The 18,196-nt window shown below is 38.9% G+C and overlaps 1 protein-coding gene across 3 annotated transcripts in view; it reads right to left on the bottom strand.

Moving 5' to 3' along the window:
• Window positions 1-8,586: 8,586 nt before the first annotated feature.
• rgs12b (regulator of G protein signaling 12b) overlaps window positions 8,587-18,196 on the bottom strand; it is a 52,090-nt gene continuing 42,480 nt past the window's right edge. For 2 of the 3 annotated variants that reach the window (XM_030143709.1, XM_030143718.1), the window contains exons 8-19: window positions 18,073-18,165; window positions 17,805-17,948; window positions 16,853-17,035; window positions 16,499-16,649; window positions 15,739-15,833; window positions 15,357-15,569; window positions 14,608-14,681; window positions 14,355-14,481; window positions 14,169-14,265; window positions 13,097-13,164; window positions 10,968-11,139; window positions 8,587-10,642 (exon numbers count right to left, since the gene is read on the bottom strand). In XM_030143709.1, coding sequence (XP_029999569.1) covers window positions 10,038-10,642; window positions 10,968-11,139; window positions 13,097-13,164; window positions 14,169-14,265; window positions 14,355-14,481; window positions 14,608-14,681; window positions 15,357-15,569; window positions 15,739-15,833; window positions 16,499-16,649; window positions 16,853-17,035; window positions 17,805-17,948; window positions 18,073-18,165 — 2,022 coding nt within the window. In that variant the 3' untranslated portion in view covers window positions 8,587-10,037. The remainder of the gene's footprint in view (window positions 10,643-10,967; window positions 11,140-13,096; window positions 13,165-14,168; window positions 14,266-14,354; window positions 14,482-14,607; window positions 14,682-15,356; window positions 15,570-15,738; window positions 15,834-16,498; window positions 16,650-16,852; window positions 17,036-17,804; window positions 17,949-18,072; window positions 18,166-18,196) is intronic. The other variant, XM_030143728.1, reaches the window with a different exon arrangement.

The raw sequence follows: 18,196 nt of genomic DNA, 5'->3' as shown, positions 1-18,196 counted from the left end.
GACGTCAATAGGTAGGGGATTGGTGGATATTTGTCCAAATTTACAGACCAAGGTTTTCATGCATGAGTGAGCAGGGGCAAATTCCGCAACCCTAACCCTAACTTGGCCTGTCCTCAGTGACATTTTCAGGCCTAAACAAGTTGAATTAACTTTGAAAGGCAGGAATAGCTGCCATGGGTAAAGAAATGAAATTGACATGGTGGCCAAAGTGTTACTGCTGTAACCTGGCAGTTTTGTGGAAAACAAGATGGATGCCCATTGTCCCCTCCCATGACCTTTGATTGGATTTAAATCCCACCGCTACTTTGCGCAAACCAGTTTTAACTTTGCACAATTTGCCCCTGCTCACTCATGCATGAAAACCTGGGTCTGTAAATTTGGACAAATATCCACCAATCCCCTACCTACTGACGTCCATAAAAGAAAATTCCAAAAATTATCAAATGCGGAACTGGGGGTAATTTTTCAAAATGTATAGGTTTTGTTTTTTTTATACACCCTATATAAGTAAACAGTCTTTGTAACACTAATTACACTTTATAAGCATGCAACAAAATAACTTTCCAAAGACTAAATTTATTATTTTGTCCTATTGCATATCAATAAGTTTTTATTATTATTATTTTTTCAAAACTTGTTTACATCTTCGAGCAGCATCTTGATTTCTTCTGCATCACACTGTTCAGTAATATTTTCAGTAATGTTCCTGTGATGGTTTTATGCTTGTGTGCAAACTGCCTTTGTTGAATCTAGTTAATACTGTCAGTTGTTCTCCAGTGTGAACGAGCCACATTCCAAGCCCATCTTAGCATGAGTATGTAATGTGAAACTGTAACGCACACTTGGATTAATATCTTCTTAGTAGCTGCCCTCTGAGGACAGTCTGGGAAGCAGCTGCACAGTTGTTGACATCAGGCCCTTAGTCTCAACTCAAGATGTAGAAAATATCTGACCTGCTGCAGAGATAGTTAATGTGTCCTGAATCAGACAATCTGTGAGTCAGCTTCACGTCAGCCTCCTCAGACAAAGGTTGCTTTCAGTTTACTGCGGTCCATCTGCCCCTTGCCCTCACTCTGCTCCAGCTGCCTCTTGGCTTTGACCATGGAAGGCAGTTCAGATGTCTGATACACTGCCGACCTCATCCTGCTTCCACGGCAACGCAGCTCCAAGGCCACACCCTCCCACTTCCTATCCAGCTCTGAATCCTGGGAGATTCGGGATCCCCTGCGGGTTTGTCCATTGTCTTCCGGGTCAGAGCTGGCACCGATTTTGTCCAGATCCAAAGCTCGTTTGGGCGTGATGGTGTGATGGGTGGAACGGGATGAAGGCGACTTGGATTTGCGGCGTGAGCGATGAGGAGGCCGAGGTGGAGGAGCAGGGGGAGGAGAAGGAGTGGGAGGGATGTATTTGGTAGATGTTGTTTTCCTGCCGGGCATTTTGAAACCCCCGACACCTCTTTCACACCCTCTCCACCTGTTTCTGTCTTTACCTGAGGAAAAACAGGCTGCTTTAAAAGAGAGGTGACAAAAGAAGTGGACGAATAAGGAGGGAAAAAGTACTCCCAGCACTCAGTGTCACTGCAAACACAGAAAACACAAAATAGGGATCTGCACTCATCAAGGATAAAGCATAAAAAACAAAAACTCAGAAGCTACAAGATATCTTGGCTGTATATTTGTGTGAAAAGGATGGTGAGAAATGAAGGTAATTCACATTCTGTCAGTTATCACACTGTGACAGCCAGCTGCTGGATACACTAACACACACTAACACACACAACACACACACGAAACACACACTCACAGCTGGATGGCAGCAGTAACCTAAATGGACGTGACAGATGTTTTTTTGCTTGCTCTTTGCTATGGCATCATAGGAAAGCGGGTTAGAAGATGCTCTGTACAGTGTTTGGATGCTTGTCTCTGTCTGTTAGAGTAGAGACAGTAGCGTGTCCTGTCTCAGTACAGACTGCTGCCATCTACTGGCTGACAGAAAGACAGCTGCACACTCCCCTCTCACTTCTGTTTGTCCACAAATCATTGCGTGGCACTAAAATGTAAAACAAATGTATTCTGTTGGTTCCTCTAGCAATATATGTTTGATACACTGATCTCAATTTTATGCACCTATATTATTTATTTATTTATTTTACCTTTATTTAACCAGGAAGTCCCATTGACATTATGAATGTTTTTTGCAAAGGGAGACCTGGCCAAGGTAGCAGCCATATACAAAGATCAAATAACATAAAACACATACATGATACGCAATTAACAATAAAACACAATAACAACTATTTAACCACAATGGCATCAAGAAAAATAGGACCAATGGCCCTGTAGCTTACTGGCCAAATTAAAAACTTTGGGAAATGTATCCAGATGCCATTTATTATCCCCCAGTTCTGTGTATTTATTCTATTACAGAAATAGCCCATGTTTTGGTCATATTCCAATCAGATCTGTAAAAAATTCAAATTCCAACTTGATATCATTGATACTGATTTATTGGATCAATCCACTTCCTATCTGTTATAACAGGAAAATTTGTCAAAGTCGCACCAAATCCAGAATCAGATCCGAATCGAAATAATTTCAATACCTTGTGTTGACATCATCATACAGAAGCTGTATACCAAGTTTGAAGTCAATCAGAACTGGAGTTTGGGAGAAAAAGACGATTGAAATTTTTTCCCCGTAAGAGCCCATGTTAAATTTTCCGTAAGTTCCCGGCTCCAGAAGAAGATCCTGATCAGCATGTGGACATTATTTTTTGGTCAGCTCCCCATCAGGGCTGGACTGTAGAAATTTACACTGGATATCATTTATATTTACTGAGTTATTGCATCGATCCACATTCTATCTCTTATAATGGGGACATTTTTCAAAGTCGCACCAAATCCAGAATGAGATCCGGATCCAAATAATTTCACTAACTTTTGTCAACATCATCATAAAGAAGCTGTATACCAAGTTTGAAGTCAATCAGAATTGTAGTTTCGGAGAAGAAGACGATTGAAATTTTTGTAACGGACGACAGACGACGACGATGCATGACGACAATATCTTACGGCCTGTCATCCGGGAAGCTAAAAACAGTGACATTCCTCCTTCACTGCATTCTCCATGATACTTTTAAAATCCTTAACAGAAATGAATGTACACTACAAACCAAAAGTTAAGGATATTCTTTTTATTTTTGGTCATTTTTTGGTCATTTTTTCCATTTCTAAATAAAACTATGTCTGGTCATTAAAGAAAAATGTGTTTCAATTCAATTCACACACAAAAAAGTAAAAAGCGCTGCACAAGAATCCCAAGTGAAAAAAATAGCCCAAAAATTTAAAATATCCTGAACTTTTTCTTTGTAGTGTATTTAGTTTCACAGCTTTTTGAAGATTATTCCACAACCATGGTACATGAAAGGAAAATACTGTTTTACCAAAGTCTGTCAGAACTCGGACAACAGTCAAAAGCAACCACATGGAGGAACGTAGATGGAAACTAACCAGAGCTAACAGAAAGAAGAGTACTGAGGTGTTTTGGAAGTTTACCCAGCAGAGCTTTATAGATGAACATAAACCAGTGTTTTTTGTCTACGGATGGTGAATGATGTCCAGTCCGTATCTGCATGTCTGTACAACAGATCACCATAATCAATGACAGGCAGAAAAGGTAGCTTCCACAAGTTTTTTCTTTGTGGAAAATGTGAAACAGGATTCATTTCTAAAATAAAAGCCAATCTTTTTATATGTTTGTAAAGACCTCTTATGTAAGATTTACAGGGATATAGAGGGATCTTGTTACAGAAAAGGAATATAAGAGTCACAATTAACCCATAAAGACCCAGTGCTACTTTTGTGGTAAATTTTTCTCTCTATTTAACCTTTCTTATGTGATTTATCACCATTTACTGCAATATTATAACCTGTATTTTGCATTTTTCAGTGTAAATCATGTATTTTCCTATATTTAATTCACTGATCATGTAGATGTTCATTAAAGCTTAGAGCAAATTCAAAGGTTATTATATCAGAAACAGAAAACTGAAGAAAACATGTTTTTTTTTTTTTTCTGCAAAATCTATCATTAACTGAACATAAAAACAAGTGTGTCTATTCACTGTTTCACTGGTGAACTGATGTTGTAGAAGATGACGGTGTTTCCACGCTCACTACAGAGCCTCTGAACGTCCAAATGGGTCATATCTGATGACCATGAGAAGACGACAAACTGCATTTTACACCAGTTATTTACATGTATTGATAGGATTAGTGGATCAACAGGTATTAAACATTTTAGATCAGTAGATGCGTTGGTTGCCAGGGGCTGTTTGGGTCTTTATGGGTTAAGTTATCGCATAAAAATATTATTACTAAGGTGTTTTCATCACCACAGAATGAGCAGTTTATCTACAGGAATGATTCACTGTTCACATCCTCTCTGACAAAACTACTGGTCGGATTCATTTCCAATTCCAATGTCTACAAACTTTTTTCGCATTTTTGAAAAATTAAAATTTTTGACGAATCTTTGAAATATAAAAAAATGTGCCTTGAATGGAAATAGAGATATCAGTATAGTTACTACTGAGCACTGATAGGAAGTGATATATGGACTTTCATTTAATTTGTTGAGTTATCCTCAAGTTAAAGTACCACGTTATTGATTCTTCATAGAACATGCTTGTGAGCTACAGGGCCATTGGTCCTATTTTTCTGTTTTTATAGGAGGTAGCCTCCAGCCTCCAGATGCTTTACTGTCTCTTGCTATATTTGAATGTGGTTCAGAGTTAATATCCCCTTAACTATAAGGCCCAGAGAGGATAGCCCCTCTGTAGGACAAGGCTGAGCTGAGGGTGGAATGGTGCAATAAGCAACTTCACCACTAGATGTCACTAAAGCTTACACACTGAAACCTTAATGCTTTCAGAGGCAGTCAGACTATGTGTTTTTTGGTGGTGAAATTGACAGCCCGGTGCAATGAATATCCTACTATAATGAACGTTCTGTGTCCGACGCGTGTCCAGATGTTTGTCCCGATGTTGCAGCACGGGAGGGCGTACGGGTGCAAGGCCACTGTTGCACCATGGGAGGGCGCTATAGTACAATGGCACCATGGGTACAATGCCGTTAGTAAACATAATTACTGAATTTTATCTTTTATATATGTTTTTTATTTGTTTCATCTGTAGTAACAAAAACATCACTATACAAAGGACTATTACAGCCAGACAGATGAATAAAAACTAAAATGATCTAATTTTAAGGATAAAGTCCTAATTTTATGAGAATAAAGTTAGAATTTTATCCACATGAAAATATTGTTAGTTATTTATCATAGAAATTTAGAAATCATGTAATGTCTGCGAACATTTTACAGCACTGCTTGACTGGTGAATGTAATTTGGTAATATTAGATTTTTTTCTTTGAGTTTTTACGGGAAGGTTGTTTTTTAAAAAAGGGGGGGGGGGTCATCTTATGCAACTTGTTCAGACTGCATACTACATGCTTTATTACATCTCATGTTGCACATGATATTTTTTATTTCATTTTACCACACTAAATTTATGTCTACAAAGACTTGCTGCTACTTTTTTATTTTTATATTTATTTTATTTTAAATAAAAGTGGCTGCTGTAACAGAATAATTATACATCAAGGATCAGTCGAGTACCCAATCTAATGTGTACACACTATAAATATCACAATGTTGTACAATTATGACTCAAAGGAATTTGTACTGAAATGCTCTTCTGTCGAGTTCAGAATGATAAAAAGAAATAACATCAGGTGACATCACTCTACGGAAAAATGTCCTCTTCACTCTGTTATTTTTGTTGTCCTTGAGAGAGTCTTGTAGTAAACACGTGAAAAATCCTAATCATACAATGCCTAAATATAGGGAATGAATCACTATTTTGCAAATAAAACAACATCAAATAAAAATAAAAACCTGTTCAGCTTTCAGGACTCTAGTGGGCTTCATCAAATAAAAAATAAGTAGCAATATAAATTTGGATGACTCAATACCTGAAGATTGAATACTAACCATAGAGCAATTCATCATTTCACGTGGAACTGAATATGAAACTAATGGAGAAAAAGAAATGCAGGAAATTCTGAATTCAATATTTATTTTAGGGCTATTATTTTTGTTCATTATATTAGTCCTTGGTCTCTGCTGTTTGTAAAGCACTGTTCTATCTCTAGCATAAATCTAATGCATGATGTAGTTCATGAACTATTGCAAGTTTATCATAAATTCCTGACTTTTTTCCCTTGAAATATTTTAGTTGTATTCCTGTAACATATTTACTTAACAATATTACAGCTTTATTTTCAGGATATTACAACTTTTTCCTTGGAATATAATCTGGAGGTAACTGTTTTTTAATTCAGTTTAGCTGCAGTACTTGTACCATGTGTATAATATATCACAGAACTACTATTATTATCCACAGTACATCAAGAAAGTGTCCCACCATCATATCTGCAATTCCCACCAGCTACAGAAACACAGCTTTCATTAATTTAAGGGAGCTGATGTGTGCTTTCCATGCTTCTACAAGTCTGCTGAGACTATAAACAAAGACCGTAACAAACAGATACTGATATTCTCATTCCTCTATCACCATTCCCTTTTTACTATTAAGGATGTATATACAGAACTACCAGAGTTGTCTAATACAGTATGTTTTAATAACCAGTTTAAGCTTCAACTTTTCATTAAACCGGTGGTTCCCATCCTTTTTTGGCTCATGACCCCATTTTAAGATCACAAATTTCTGGCGTCCCTGGACATTCAAAACAGAGACTTTTTTTTTTTTTTTGCTCAAATTAATTTATTTTTGATCATGTAATAGTTTGCTATACTTTGTTGCACATAAACATTAATTTTAGACGACATTTAGTCTATATAATGTATATTATTCTGGACGGAGGCAGAAAAGACAGGTTGAGATTACTGCACAAAGTGAGATTTTATTTTCCTTGGTCAGGATATGTACAGTCAGTCCACTGCATTAAATCAATAGGTGATATAATTTAATGTGCATAGTGCATTAATATTTGTTCATTCCTCTCACAGAATACTGAAATATTTTAAGTGTCATCAGAATGGCTAAATAATGCTCTAAAGTGCCTCCATTTGTGTAAAAAAAATGAGTAAGTTTCTACTCAGAGAAACAGTATAATAAAGTGCAGACCTAAAAAGATGATGACTTCCTTTCTGTCCTCTTTCTGTTCATATGCTTCCTCTTTAATTTTTCACCAGCAGATGGTGCCATTTGAAATGTAGGGATAAATTGCTCTGATGTACAAAAGGCAATTATTTAGTTGGCCAGAGTAGATGGGCACTGGTCCCACCAGGAGCAATTGAATTGAGTCAAAAGTGTATTCATGTAAGAGCTCTGGTGACGAGGCTTCCCCACGCATTTATAGCAACAAAAGAAAACTCAGTGTCCTGGCCTACGGAAATAGAATGACACTCAAAGATTAGTTTACTCTGAGGAAATCTTAGCATATTTCCTCATTCAGATGACACATTTGGACTTTTTCCCCTGTGATGTGATGGACCAAATAGTATTTTTTTTCTATGTGGTTAAAGCCCCATATTAAAAAACCTCTCCATTTTAGAGACTCAAATGAATTTTTATTGAAATGCTCTTCTGTCAAGTTCAGAACGATTAAAAGAAACAACCTCGAGGTGACGTCACTCCACAGAAAAATGCCCTCTTCAATTCCATTATTTTTGTTGTCCCTGAGAGAGACTTGTAGTAAACACTTGAAAAATCCCAGGCTCATGCATAACACTCACAGAGGAGAAAAATGAATGCTGGCAAAGACTTTCTTTTATCTGTTCCTGCACAAATCTGCTTTGCTTAATGCTTAATGCTGCAGACTGGCTCAGTACAATCAGTTACTGCTGTTGTCACATTCCAGTCACAAAATAAGATGCAATGCGTACAGATGAAGATGATCTGTGTTTACACGCAAGCACAAGCAGATACAGATTAAGTATGAAGTGGAACTGTGTATATTACTGCGTTTGTTAGAATGTATGTGTGCAAGGATGAGGAAGAAACAGGACCCAGTTTTGTTTGTGGGCTACCAAAAAGGCCTGGCAATCACAAAGCTTGTCTAACAAGGCGTTGAGCAGAGGGGAACCCATGCATAACTAATAGCCCAGTCCCCCCAAAAGCCTTTGTACACTGAAACAAAAGCACTGTCCTGCAGACAAACACACAGACACACAAAAGGATATATGTATAAAAGACAGAAGAAGCAAAAGACAGGGGAGAGGAATATCAAGTAAGAGGAGTGTTTGACAGAATGAGTACAATAACTTGAGATTATCATAAAATAAGCATTAAATAAGTAGTTACTCTAATCTGATTACTCCCATGATTATTATCTGTGCTTGACATTTCCATTGAGGGTATAAAGACACGTATAAATACTTCATTCTTTCATACCTCTGTGTGGAAAACAGCTGAGGGTCGATTGGGAGACATGTACACACATGACAAAGTGAGGAGAATAGAACAAATTGGATATTGTAAGAAAAGAAAGGAGGCCGCTCACATGAGGTTCCATAGAGAGAGTTCAACCTCTAAAACAATTTATTTGATCTATTTACAGACAGTACAGTCAACCAAACAGAACAGAGCAGAACTGAATTCTACCGAGACACAACTGAAAGCAATTCAACAATGACTACAGCAATATGGCGATTTCACAAAGTTGACTATGTACAAATTAATACTTTTGTTTGAGAGAGAGTAAAAATGAAAATGACGTGCATGGGATAAATTAATGTCTTCTTGAGAATATAGTACAGGATAGAGTTAGAGTGAAATCTTTACAAAGTTCTGACTCCAGCTGAGACACTGCACCTCCAAACACTGTTGAATTGCTAAAGTGTGGAAAAAAAGATCCTATTGTGTAATGTAGTGCAAAGAATACTAACAGAGATGAAAAACACAAACTATTCTTGTCTCCTTGGTGCAGAAAGCTTTGATAATGGTGTCAGAGTGGGCTAGTGTGTGTGAACACCCATTACAGTTTGTTTTCATGAGTGACACGAGAAATGCCTGAGGTGAAAACAGTGGTGGAGACACAGGACGTACTGTGCTCAAGTCGAAAAAGTTATGTTCATGGCTGTTGTATATGTCAGTATTTGTGGGGTCAGGCCTGCAGTGTCAGCAAGCAATGTGTTAAATGGAAAATAAGACATGTTTCAGTTGGAAGTGCATTGATGTAGCTTCCATACGACTCTGAATATGGAGCAGCTAGTTACTATTAACTGATACCATGAGCTGTTTTCCAAACCTGTGGTGGCACAACCACTTGTAGCATGAAATAGACATCCTCCATGTTTAAATATAAAAATAAGATGGACTAAAGATGTGTAAAGTCTTGTTTGTCACTGGCTAAAGTGCATTGTGAGATCTGTGCACTGGGGAGATGGTGGTGGTGGTGGTGGCATTGGGGGGGGGGTTGGCACCAATTCATACTGAGCTCGACCTTGAGCTCACACATCCAGAGAAAAAAAAAATCCACAGCAATTCTGCTCAAAGGCCCACACAGATACACACCACACAGGAAAGTTCCGGGAAATTCTGTCTGCTTACACAGACGAAGCCTAATGCATCCATTCTTCGCCTCTTCATGTGCCTGACCTATTTTATTTTAAGTCTCATGTCTGCATACAATAGATACAGATAATCCAAGCATCTACAATGTATGCACTGTGAGGTTGTGCACTCTCATTTCTGTTGCATGTGGTGAAGGTCTCACCTCCATACTTCCAGTAGACACTCTATTCTCCTTCAGTACTTCAGAAAGTAATTTAGAAAAATAGATGGTCTATTACTCATTCAAAGAAGGAAAGGAGAAGATCTGGATGCATTGTGGGCCGTTCAGCCTCAGACCTCTTCAAGGTCTGAACCTGAAAATGAAGCTTGTAACTGACTTCAGTGGGTCCCACTCAGTCAGGTGAAGAGAGAGGTGAAACTCGAACACTTGGAAAAAAGTTCACACGGGGGAAGTACCTGAGCTAGGCCTACCGTCCTGTGCTTGATGTTGGGGTCGAGAGTTGGCTTTGCACGGTAAGGCTGAGGGAGTGACGTAGTTGAGGCTGGGGCTGTTAATGTCCCCCTCTCCTACTAGAGTCAGATCAGACAGGGTGTCCTCCTCCAGCATCTGCACCGATTCCCCCCTGTTAGAGTCCTGAAGAAGACCTCGCTGGGTGCCCTGTGATGGCTGAATTGGAGAGAGGGTACCAGGAAATGGAGGGGGTGGTCTGGCTCTCCTCCCCCCTCCGCTCTCACTGCCCAGTGCAGAGTCCAAGCTCTGGGACTGATGGCTCACGTTGAGCAAGTGGGTTCCACCTCCTCCCTTGTCATTGCTGTTCGCCTTATTGCCCCGGCGACCGCTGCTAGGGAAGCTGCCGTTGTTGGGGTTACGGGAATTAGGGGTTGAGCAACTGGGCTCCGGGTTGTAGGAAGGAGGCACAGCCTGGTTGGTTGCCATTGGCGACAGGCGCAGAAATTCTGGGAGCTGCAGGTCGCTTTTGTTTAGCAGGCCTCGCTGGTCGTCTGCTCGGTTGCTCTGAGCTTTGGATATGAGGTCGAAGAACTCTGCAGGCACACACATACAACACGAAGAAAAACAAAACAGAGTGCACACATACACACACTCACGTGAACAAATGTTTGACACAACTTCTACACAAACAATAAAACACTGTGTTTCAAAAAAACTTGCAATATGGGACATGTATTAATTAGTTAGACAAGTCAAAGCTACATTCAGTGTGAGCTGAGGTGACTGTGCTACATGTAGCTAGCTAGCTCTGAAAGCATTTGGTGCTGCTTCTGCAATACTGCAGACAGGCAAAGGGTTAGTTAGCAACAGCTACAGGAAAAGCGATCACAAAAAAGAGAGAGGTTGTTCAGTCTTTACCTTCAGCTTCGTCTATATTAATCTTTTTCTGCTTTCTTTTCTCCGGAGCCTTATGGACAGAGACAGAGTGGTTGGGGAAAGGCTGGGTGCTTGTGTCAGGGCTGGGTCCAGCCTTGCCATTTTCCCCATGGGGATGGGCTGAACCGGCTTTCCCTGATGACCTGTCCTCCCCCTGGGGGCCACAAGGAGAGCGGAGCGGGGCATTAGAGCCCTGATGAGTCACGATGGTGGAAGGACGGGCACAAATAATGACAGAATGTGGGAGCTGATGCCACCGGTGGTAAGGAGGGTGACAAATGATCAAATGAGAACATCTTGATGTGACACATCTTTCTTTCAGTGATGGGGGCAGAAATGGTATTTAAACAGATGACGTCACCAATAATCAATGACATTGTTTGATCAAGTCTATGTATTGGAAGGCAGGATGTTCCATTAAGACAACCGAATGTCCAACACTGTGCAATCACCAACACACACTGCAACATGACCAACTATCGACTACTCTAGAAAACACTGACACTGAATCAACTAAGAGAGAAATACTACAGGTGGGTCATTCCATAAATTCCTTGAAAAAACAGAAAACTTATTTTCAGTTCATGGGGCCTTGGACTCTAAATTCTATTTTAGTTTATAGATTTTTGTCCCTCAGAGCTAAATGTCAACATTATTATGTGTATTATGAGCTGGAATGGCTTATTCTTCACAGGATTGGATTGAAATGTATTCTTGGCACACAGAAACCTGAAGAATAACTTGAAATTTGTATGATTTTAGATAGTTATTGCAGAGCAAAAAATAAAAAATGATCAGTTATGAAAATATTACATTTGGGTAACAAATGACTTTGTTATCCAAATGTAATATTTTCAAAACTAATCTTCACTAGTTGTCACTTACTTGTAGCAAAAATTGTGTGTGCAATTTTTTTGTTTTTGTTTTTAGCTCACATTATTTACAGCTCCATATTTAAACCAGGTCCTTGATGAAGGGCACTGCCAGGAGGATGAGTCTAGACTAGTAGACATCTTTTTGATGGAAAGAGAAGGTGGAGCACCTGTAGGAAACCCACAACACATGGGAAGAACATGCAAATATCCAACCTGGAACACTGTACCTGTGAGGCAATGGTTAGATTTTTCATATCTATAAATGTCTTGTTTCTGTGTAAAAAAACTGACTACCATAGATTTTGCTGGATATTTGACAGTGTGTGTGTGTGTGTGTGTGTGTGTGTGTGTGTGTGTGTGTTGTTTTTTTGTTTTGTTTTGTTTTTTTTTAGCTCTGTCATTATATATTTTTCTAAGAGGAATTATTTTAAATTCTCTTGACAGTTTTTTATTGTAAAGTGTTAATACTCATTTTGAGATGCCCCCCCAAAAAAAGTTAATTTTCTTTATACTTTTTACTTGATGCAATGTTTGCCTTTTATTCCATAGGCAGGCATCTGGACTATGTTCACTTTAAGGTTTACTATTTCTGTGTGTGATAGTTAGGAGTCCTGTTTTTCACTGGGTTCACATATTACATGATACTCTCTTGTTCTCTTGATTTAGACTGTGTGTGTGTGTGCATATATATAACTTTTTTTTTTTTCCACAAGTCATTGGCATGACATAGCAGGGCTAAAGTTTAGTTGGCATGGAATGACCCAGGTGGCTTTCCACATCAGGTAAAAGCCAAATACTAACAAGCAAACCCAAACAACAGTCTATAAGCTACCAACACCAGCGAGGTCCGCTCCTATCGAGGTGCAGGATTTAGAGGCTCTGAAACCCAGAAACCACTAGAGAACATTTTTTATGAAAGAGAGAGATCCAGCAAACCAGAGAGAGAGAGAACTGATGATGCATTCGGCCAAAGGTGAAACAGCAGAAACCTTTGAGAAGGGTGACAAGGCTTGTGGCTTCATAGCAATAGTGCACATGAATACATTTACACAACCTGAATACTGCCAGACATACAGATCACATTTTAAACTCAGTGCAAACAGACACGGGTGATTGAAGACAGGGAGAAAGACACTTAGTAGCGTGACATCATCAACCAGAAGACATTCGGTGGGTTATGGAACATTCCAGAGCAAGACAAAACAACAGGAAACAGGATATTGGAAGAGTTCTTACTGTTGTTGATTGGTTTCTGCTTGTAGATGCTGGGACATGGCTTTTTGAGAGACCTATTTTCTGTTTGTCTGCAGAGTGGAGGTTGCAAATGTAGAGATACTCAGGTCAAAAAGTGGTGCACAGTGTCCACAAAAACATCTATCATTTATACATGCCTATAAAAAATTGGAGACTACAGAAAATGAATAAGAGACCACTTTTGTTAGATTAAAATACCAAGATTTGTGATTCTTGATCTGAGTCTATTTGTTTAGTTGTCAAGGAAAATCCAGAGCTTACTGACCATTTTAAAATGTGTATTTTTTTGTCAAAAACAAACATACTATCTACAGAAACAAGCTACATAAAAATAATAAGCTCTGCAACTTGAAAAAATGTGGTGACTTTCACCTTGAGTGTATGTCACAGTACCACTCTGCTTAGTGCCACAATCCAGCACAACACGAAACACACACTGAACATTTAAATTTACGACTTTTACAATTATGTATTTGCACAGGCTGATGTTGTGATAAGATTATTTGAACAGCTCTAAAATGACATAGAAAACATTGACAACATTTCTTCTAAATTTCAAATAAACATATTGTCATTTAGGACATATTTTATCTGAGCTGTCTGGAAATTTGGAGTGGTCTCCTAAAATTTTTTAGAGCTATTGACAGAAACTCCATCTACAGTCACGGAAAAAATTATTAGACTAACCCTTGTTTTCAATTTCTTGTTCATTTTAATGGCTGATACAACTAAAGGTACATTTGTTTGGACAAATATAATGACAACAACAAAAATAGCTCAAAAGAGTTTAATTTAAGAGCTGATATCTTGCCATTTTCAATGGTTTTCTTGATAATAACAAAAATGACTGAAGTACTTACATCAATAGCTATGGCATTGTACTGCCAAAAACAGTGCTTTTAGGCATTCCATGTGTTCTATTCTGTTTTAGTCATATGATACACACAGGAGTTAGTACTTGCTTAGATGACCATTGTTTTTGATGACTTTTGATGGTCTAATAATTTTTTCCGTGACTGTATGTGTGTTGTGTTTATTTATTTATTTTTTTTACCTTTTCCAGGAGTGTGCTCAGCTACATCTAATACCACCCGCAGACCGTCCAGATTGGATATAGGAAGCCCTAAATCTAAAGGCTCGGACTCCCCACTCTGCATCACAAAGACACATGAAATGAGAATGACTTCAGTCCCAACGCTGCCTTTCCATTAATGTCATGTCTACAGTCATTCAGACTTACAATACGAGCCACTAAATCAGAGAGGTGCAGGCCATATTTTGCCACCACAGGTCTGAGGACCTCCGTCACTGGCTTGGTGGGTTTCGCTTTTAGCCCCACTGAACGGTTTATAGGGACCAAATCAAGCCTTGAAAATTAAAAGAACAGAATTATTCTTCACTGTGGCAAATAATACATCAATAGCATTGACGCTTAGTTTTTCTACTCTGACAGTTTGAAAGTTTTAAAAACTTGCACTGGAAGCACAAATTACCTGAAAAGAGTGCGTTTTTCTAGCCGGAGATCCCGAGAGCACAATGTCATACAGTCCTGGTCCAAAACAAGTGGCTGTGACAGAAACAGAGGAGTAGAGAAAGCCATTATGAGCAGTGAGTAACTGTCTGTTATCTATTCTCTGTTGCACAAGTTTATCACCATATGGTCCTGGTGACACGGAGCACGTATCCATCCAATACACGTGGCAATGTATAGCTCTTTAATAACAATAATAAGAATAATAATAGATAAGATTCAAATAGCACTTTTCAAAATACTCAAAGGAGAAAAATACAAAAAAAACAACATAGCCACTTTATGAAAAATGCAGCAAATTGCAGTTAATACAATCGGAAAAATTCAATATTTCAAGATCTTCCCAAAAGTTATCAGAAAGTACTTCCCCCAAGGACTTTTGAAGGATAAAATAAGGTCCTTATTACTAAATACAAAAGCGGGTCCCTGAAGTGTAAATGCAAATATTCCCTGATCCTGGGTAAAGTTGTGCAGTGGAAATGCAGCTACACCGTTGTATAAAACAGGACAGGAAATGAACGAATTTAAACTAAATAATAGAATAAATTACACTCTTAATATTAGTGTTTGTTTCTAAGAACTTCTAATTAATGCTTTTTATCATTCATTTTATATCTATTTGTAATATGATTAGTCACTTACAATATGTGCTTTGTTGTGTTTTGTAATATTTGCAGAAAAACGGGTGATGCATCCACTCGTGCTGTTTACCTTCTCCCCTCCAACCAGAAAGAGGTCTATAGCTGCCAGGTTGATGCAAAGCTTCTCACAGAGCCCCAGCAGCAGGTCTCTGATGGACACTCCAGCTCTCAGGGGTACAGAGCAACATGAGCCATCTGGTAAGCTAATGTTACACTGCCTCAAGGGGGCGCTGCCCCCTCCGCGCTCTGCTGACACTGACCCTGCACCACGGGAAACATCACCCTGAAAACAGACATGGACCAAGAAGGAGCAGGACAGATAAGACAAGGAGAAGAGGGTTGAAACATTAAGAGAGACAGTGAACAACAAATCAACTTTTCAGTAGGATTCGATCACATATTTGTGCCTGTTATTACAGTGATTATCCGGTCATTTCTATTTCCAAACTGACCTCATTTCTCCCCGACCCAGACGTCCCCAGCTCCAGACTGGCTCCTGAAGACAGGGAACCCTGGGATTCACGGCGCCCATTACTGCCAGAAAAATCTGACAAATAATAGTGTTATTATTAGTGTCTATGAGAAAGACGTACAGTAAAAAACATATACACTACAAACAAAAAGTTAGGGATATTTTTAATTTTTGGGCTATTTTTGTCAGTTGGGATTCTTGCACAGCGCTTTTTCCTTTTTTGTGTGTGAATTGAAACACATTTTTTTAATGACCAGACATAGTTTTATTTACAAATGGCAAAAATGACCAAAAAAATGACAAAAAAAAGAAATATCCTTAACTTTTTGTTTGTAGTGTAGGTTATAGGGCAAATTATACAGCAGTGCTGTGGCACCTGTTGGCATTTTGATGAATACACCACAACTAAATCACTATGGAGTACATATATTTTTCTTTAAGGACAGTTCTCTCCTATGTTAATAAATTCTGTCAATAATAGAACCGTACCTGGTACCATTATACCTCATTCAAACTCATTGATTTAGTCAAGATTGTATAATGTATAATTTGAAAAAAATGATAGTCCACTATAACTCTATCTTACTTGTTTTTTCTCTATCAATGTATGTATGCACCAAACCACTGAAGCAAATTCCTAGTAATGTAAAACCTGTTTACTTACATGGCAATAAACATGATTCTGATTCTGTATGTCAACAGAAGAAGCCAAAGCTCGTAAAATTAACAAATCTACTCACTGTAGTTGAAATCGGCCAGCTCTCGCTTCTTTGGGCCTTTGCCAAAGCTCCTGTTGCGGGACCAGGAGAAGAACATGCCCTTCTTTCTGTCTCCTGAATCATCCCGACTCTCTTCATATAAAGATCGGCCTGACTTGCTCTTTTTGTCCTCCTTTAAGACATAGGCAGACTGAATTCAGAAAGGCAGAAGCTGTGATGCAACTATATATGCACATACAGATATAAATCATGTTTGTATCACTGCTAATGTCCCAACAGGCAGATAACCATTCAAATGATCACAGTTTTCTTCCTTTAATCTTGAACCTGGACATAAACCACAGCCAAGGGGGAACACTTTGACTGTGTTGTTACCTTCTTCGGCGTAGAGATGTTGGAACGATCGGAGCCTGTGGTGCTGTGTTTGGATGTGGGGCTGCTAGGGATGTGGTAAGGGTCTGGTAAGGGCCTGCCCTCCACCTCTGCCAGCATACACTCTTGGTACAGCAGGGACTTGAGGAACCGTGTGTAGCTGTCAAACTTCATTAAATTAAAGATCTAAAAGGGAAAAGGGATGACAGAAGGAAAGAATGGGAATGAGAACAGAGAGACAGGAGTAAGTGAATTAAAAAAAAAAAAAAAAAAAAAGAACTTAACACAAATAATTAATGAAGGAATGAGACCTGATAAAGAAGACGTTTTCAGATACACATATGGGAAAGGTCAAAGTCAATTGTAGGAGGACAGTGTGTGTGGACAAATGTTCCGATGCACATGCATGTGTAAGCCTGACCTAAAATCCCGAATCAATGGCGCCACAAGATCTAGACAACCTCAGGGATATTTTAGATGTGTGTGTCTGTGTGTGTATGAAGAATATGTGTGCAATTTTGATGTGTAAAAATACAGAGGGCAATGGCAAGAATATCCATCTTGCCTTGTGACTCTTATCAGAGTTTAAATATCTAAAACCAGCTGCTGAAATCAATAGAGCTTTTCAGCAACATTTTCCCTTCCATGACAGAAGAAACCATTCACATCCATGGTGCTCAACAGCAGACACAGACGAATCGTAGACCTTATGTTGCATGAGTGCACATTGCATCCTCAATATCAGTCTGTTTTGATTTACTTTCATTAGAGATAATAAGAATAATCAGACTTCCAGGAAAAGCCTATTTTTACTTCTCCCTCATAAGGAAGGTCAGAGGTCAGTGTCAGCCCTGCACAGCAGCCTCTGGAGTATACACTTCACTTCTTGTTCATTTAAGGTTGCTTATATGAAACATGTGGTTCAGTCTGTATTTGGAATATGTGTGTGTGTTACCTGCAGTTGCTGCTCTTTGAACATGTCAGGCCGGGGTGCATTGAGGATGTCGTCAGCAAGCTGGGCTTGACTATCAATGTTGACTGGTGTTGTGGCTTTACTGGACAGGAAGCTGTTGTAGATCTCTCTGGCACGCTGAGACAGCTGGAGAAGGTGGGAGGTAGAGAAAAAAAAACACAGACACATTTAATAAGTTCCTGCAGCTTAGCTAGAGGGCTGTAAATGGATATGTATAAGTGATTAGATTTTGTGCTTCCATGTGTATTACCTGTTTCTTGTCATTCTCAGGGACGTGACTGAAGTACTCGCAAGCCTGCCAGAACAGGATATTCTCCTCACTAAACTCCTTCTTCAGGAACTCCTGTGGTCCAAACAGTTGCAGATGTTGCAAT

The sequence above is a fragment of the Sphaeramia orbicularis genome, chromosome 1, assembly GCF_902148855.1.
Source record: "Sphaeramia orbicularis chromosome 1, fSphaOr1.1, whole genome shotgun sequence".
In the NCBI taxonomy this organism is placed as follows: Eukaryota; Metazoa; Chordata; class Actinopteri; order Kurtiformes; family Apogonidae; genus Sphaeramia; species Sphaeramia orbicularis.
This window is presented reverse-complemented; position numbering and strand designations above follow the sequence as displayed.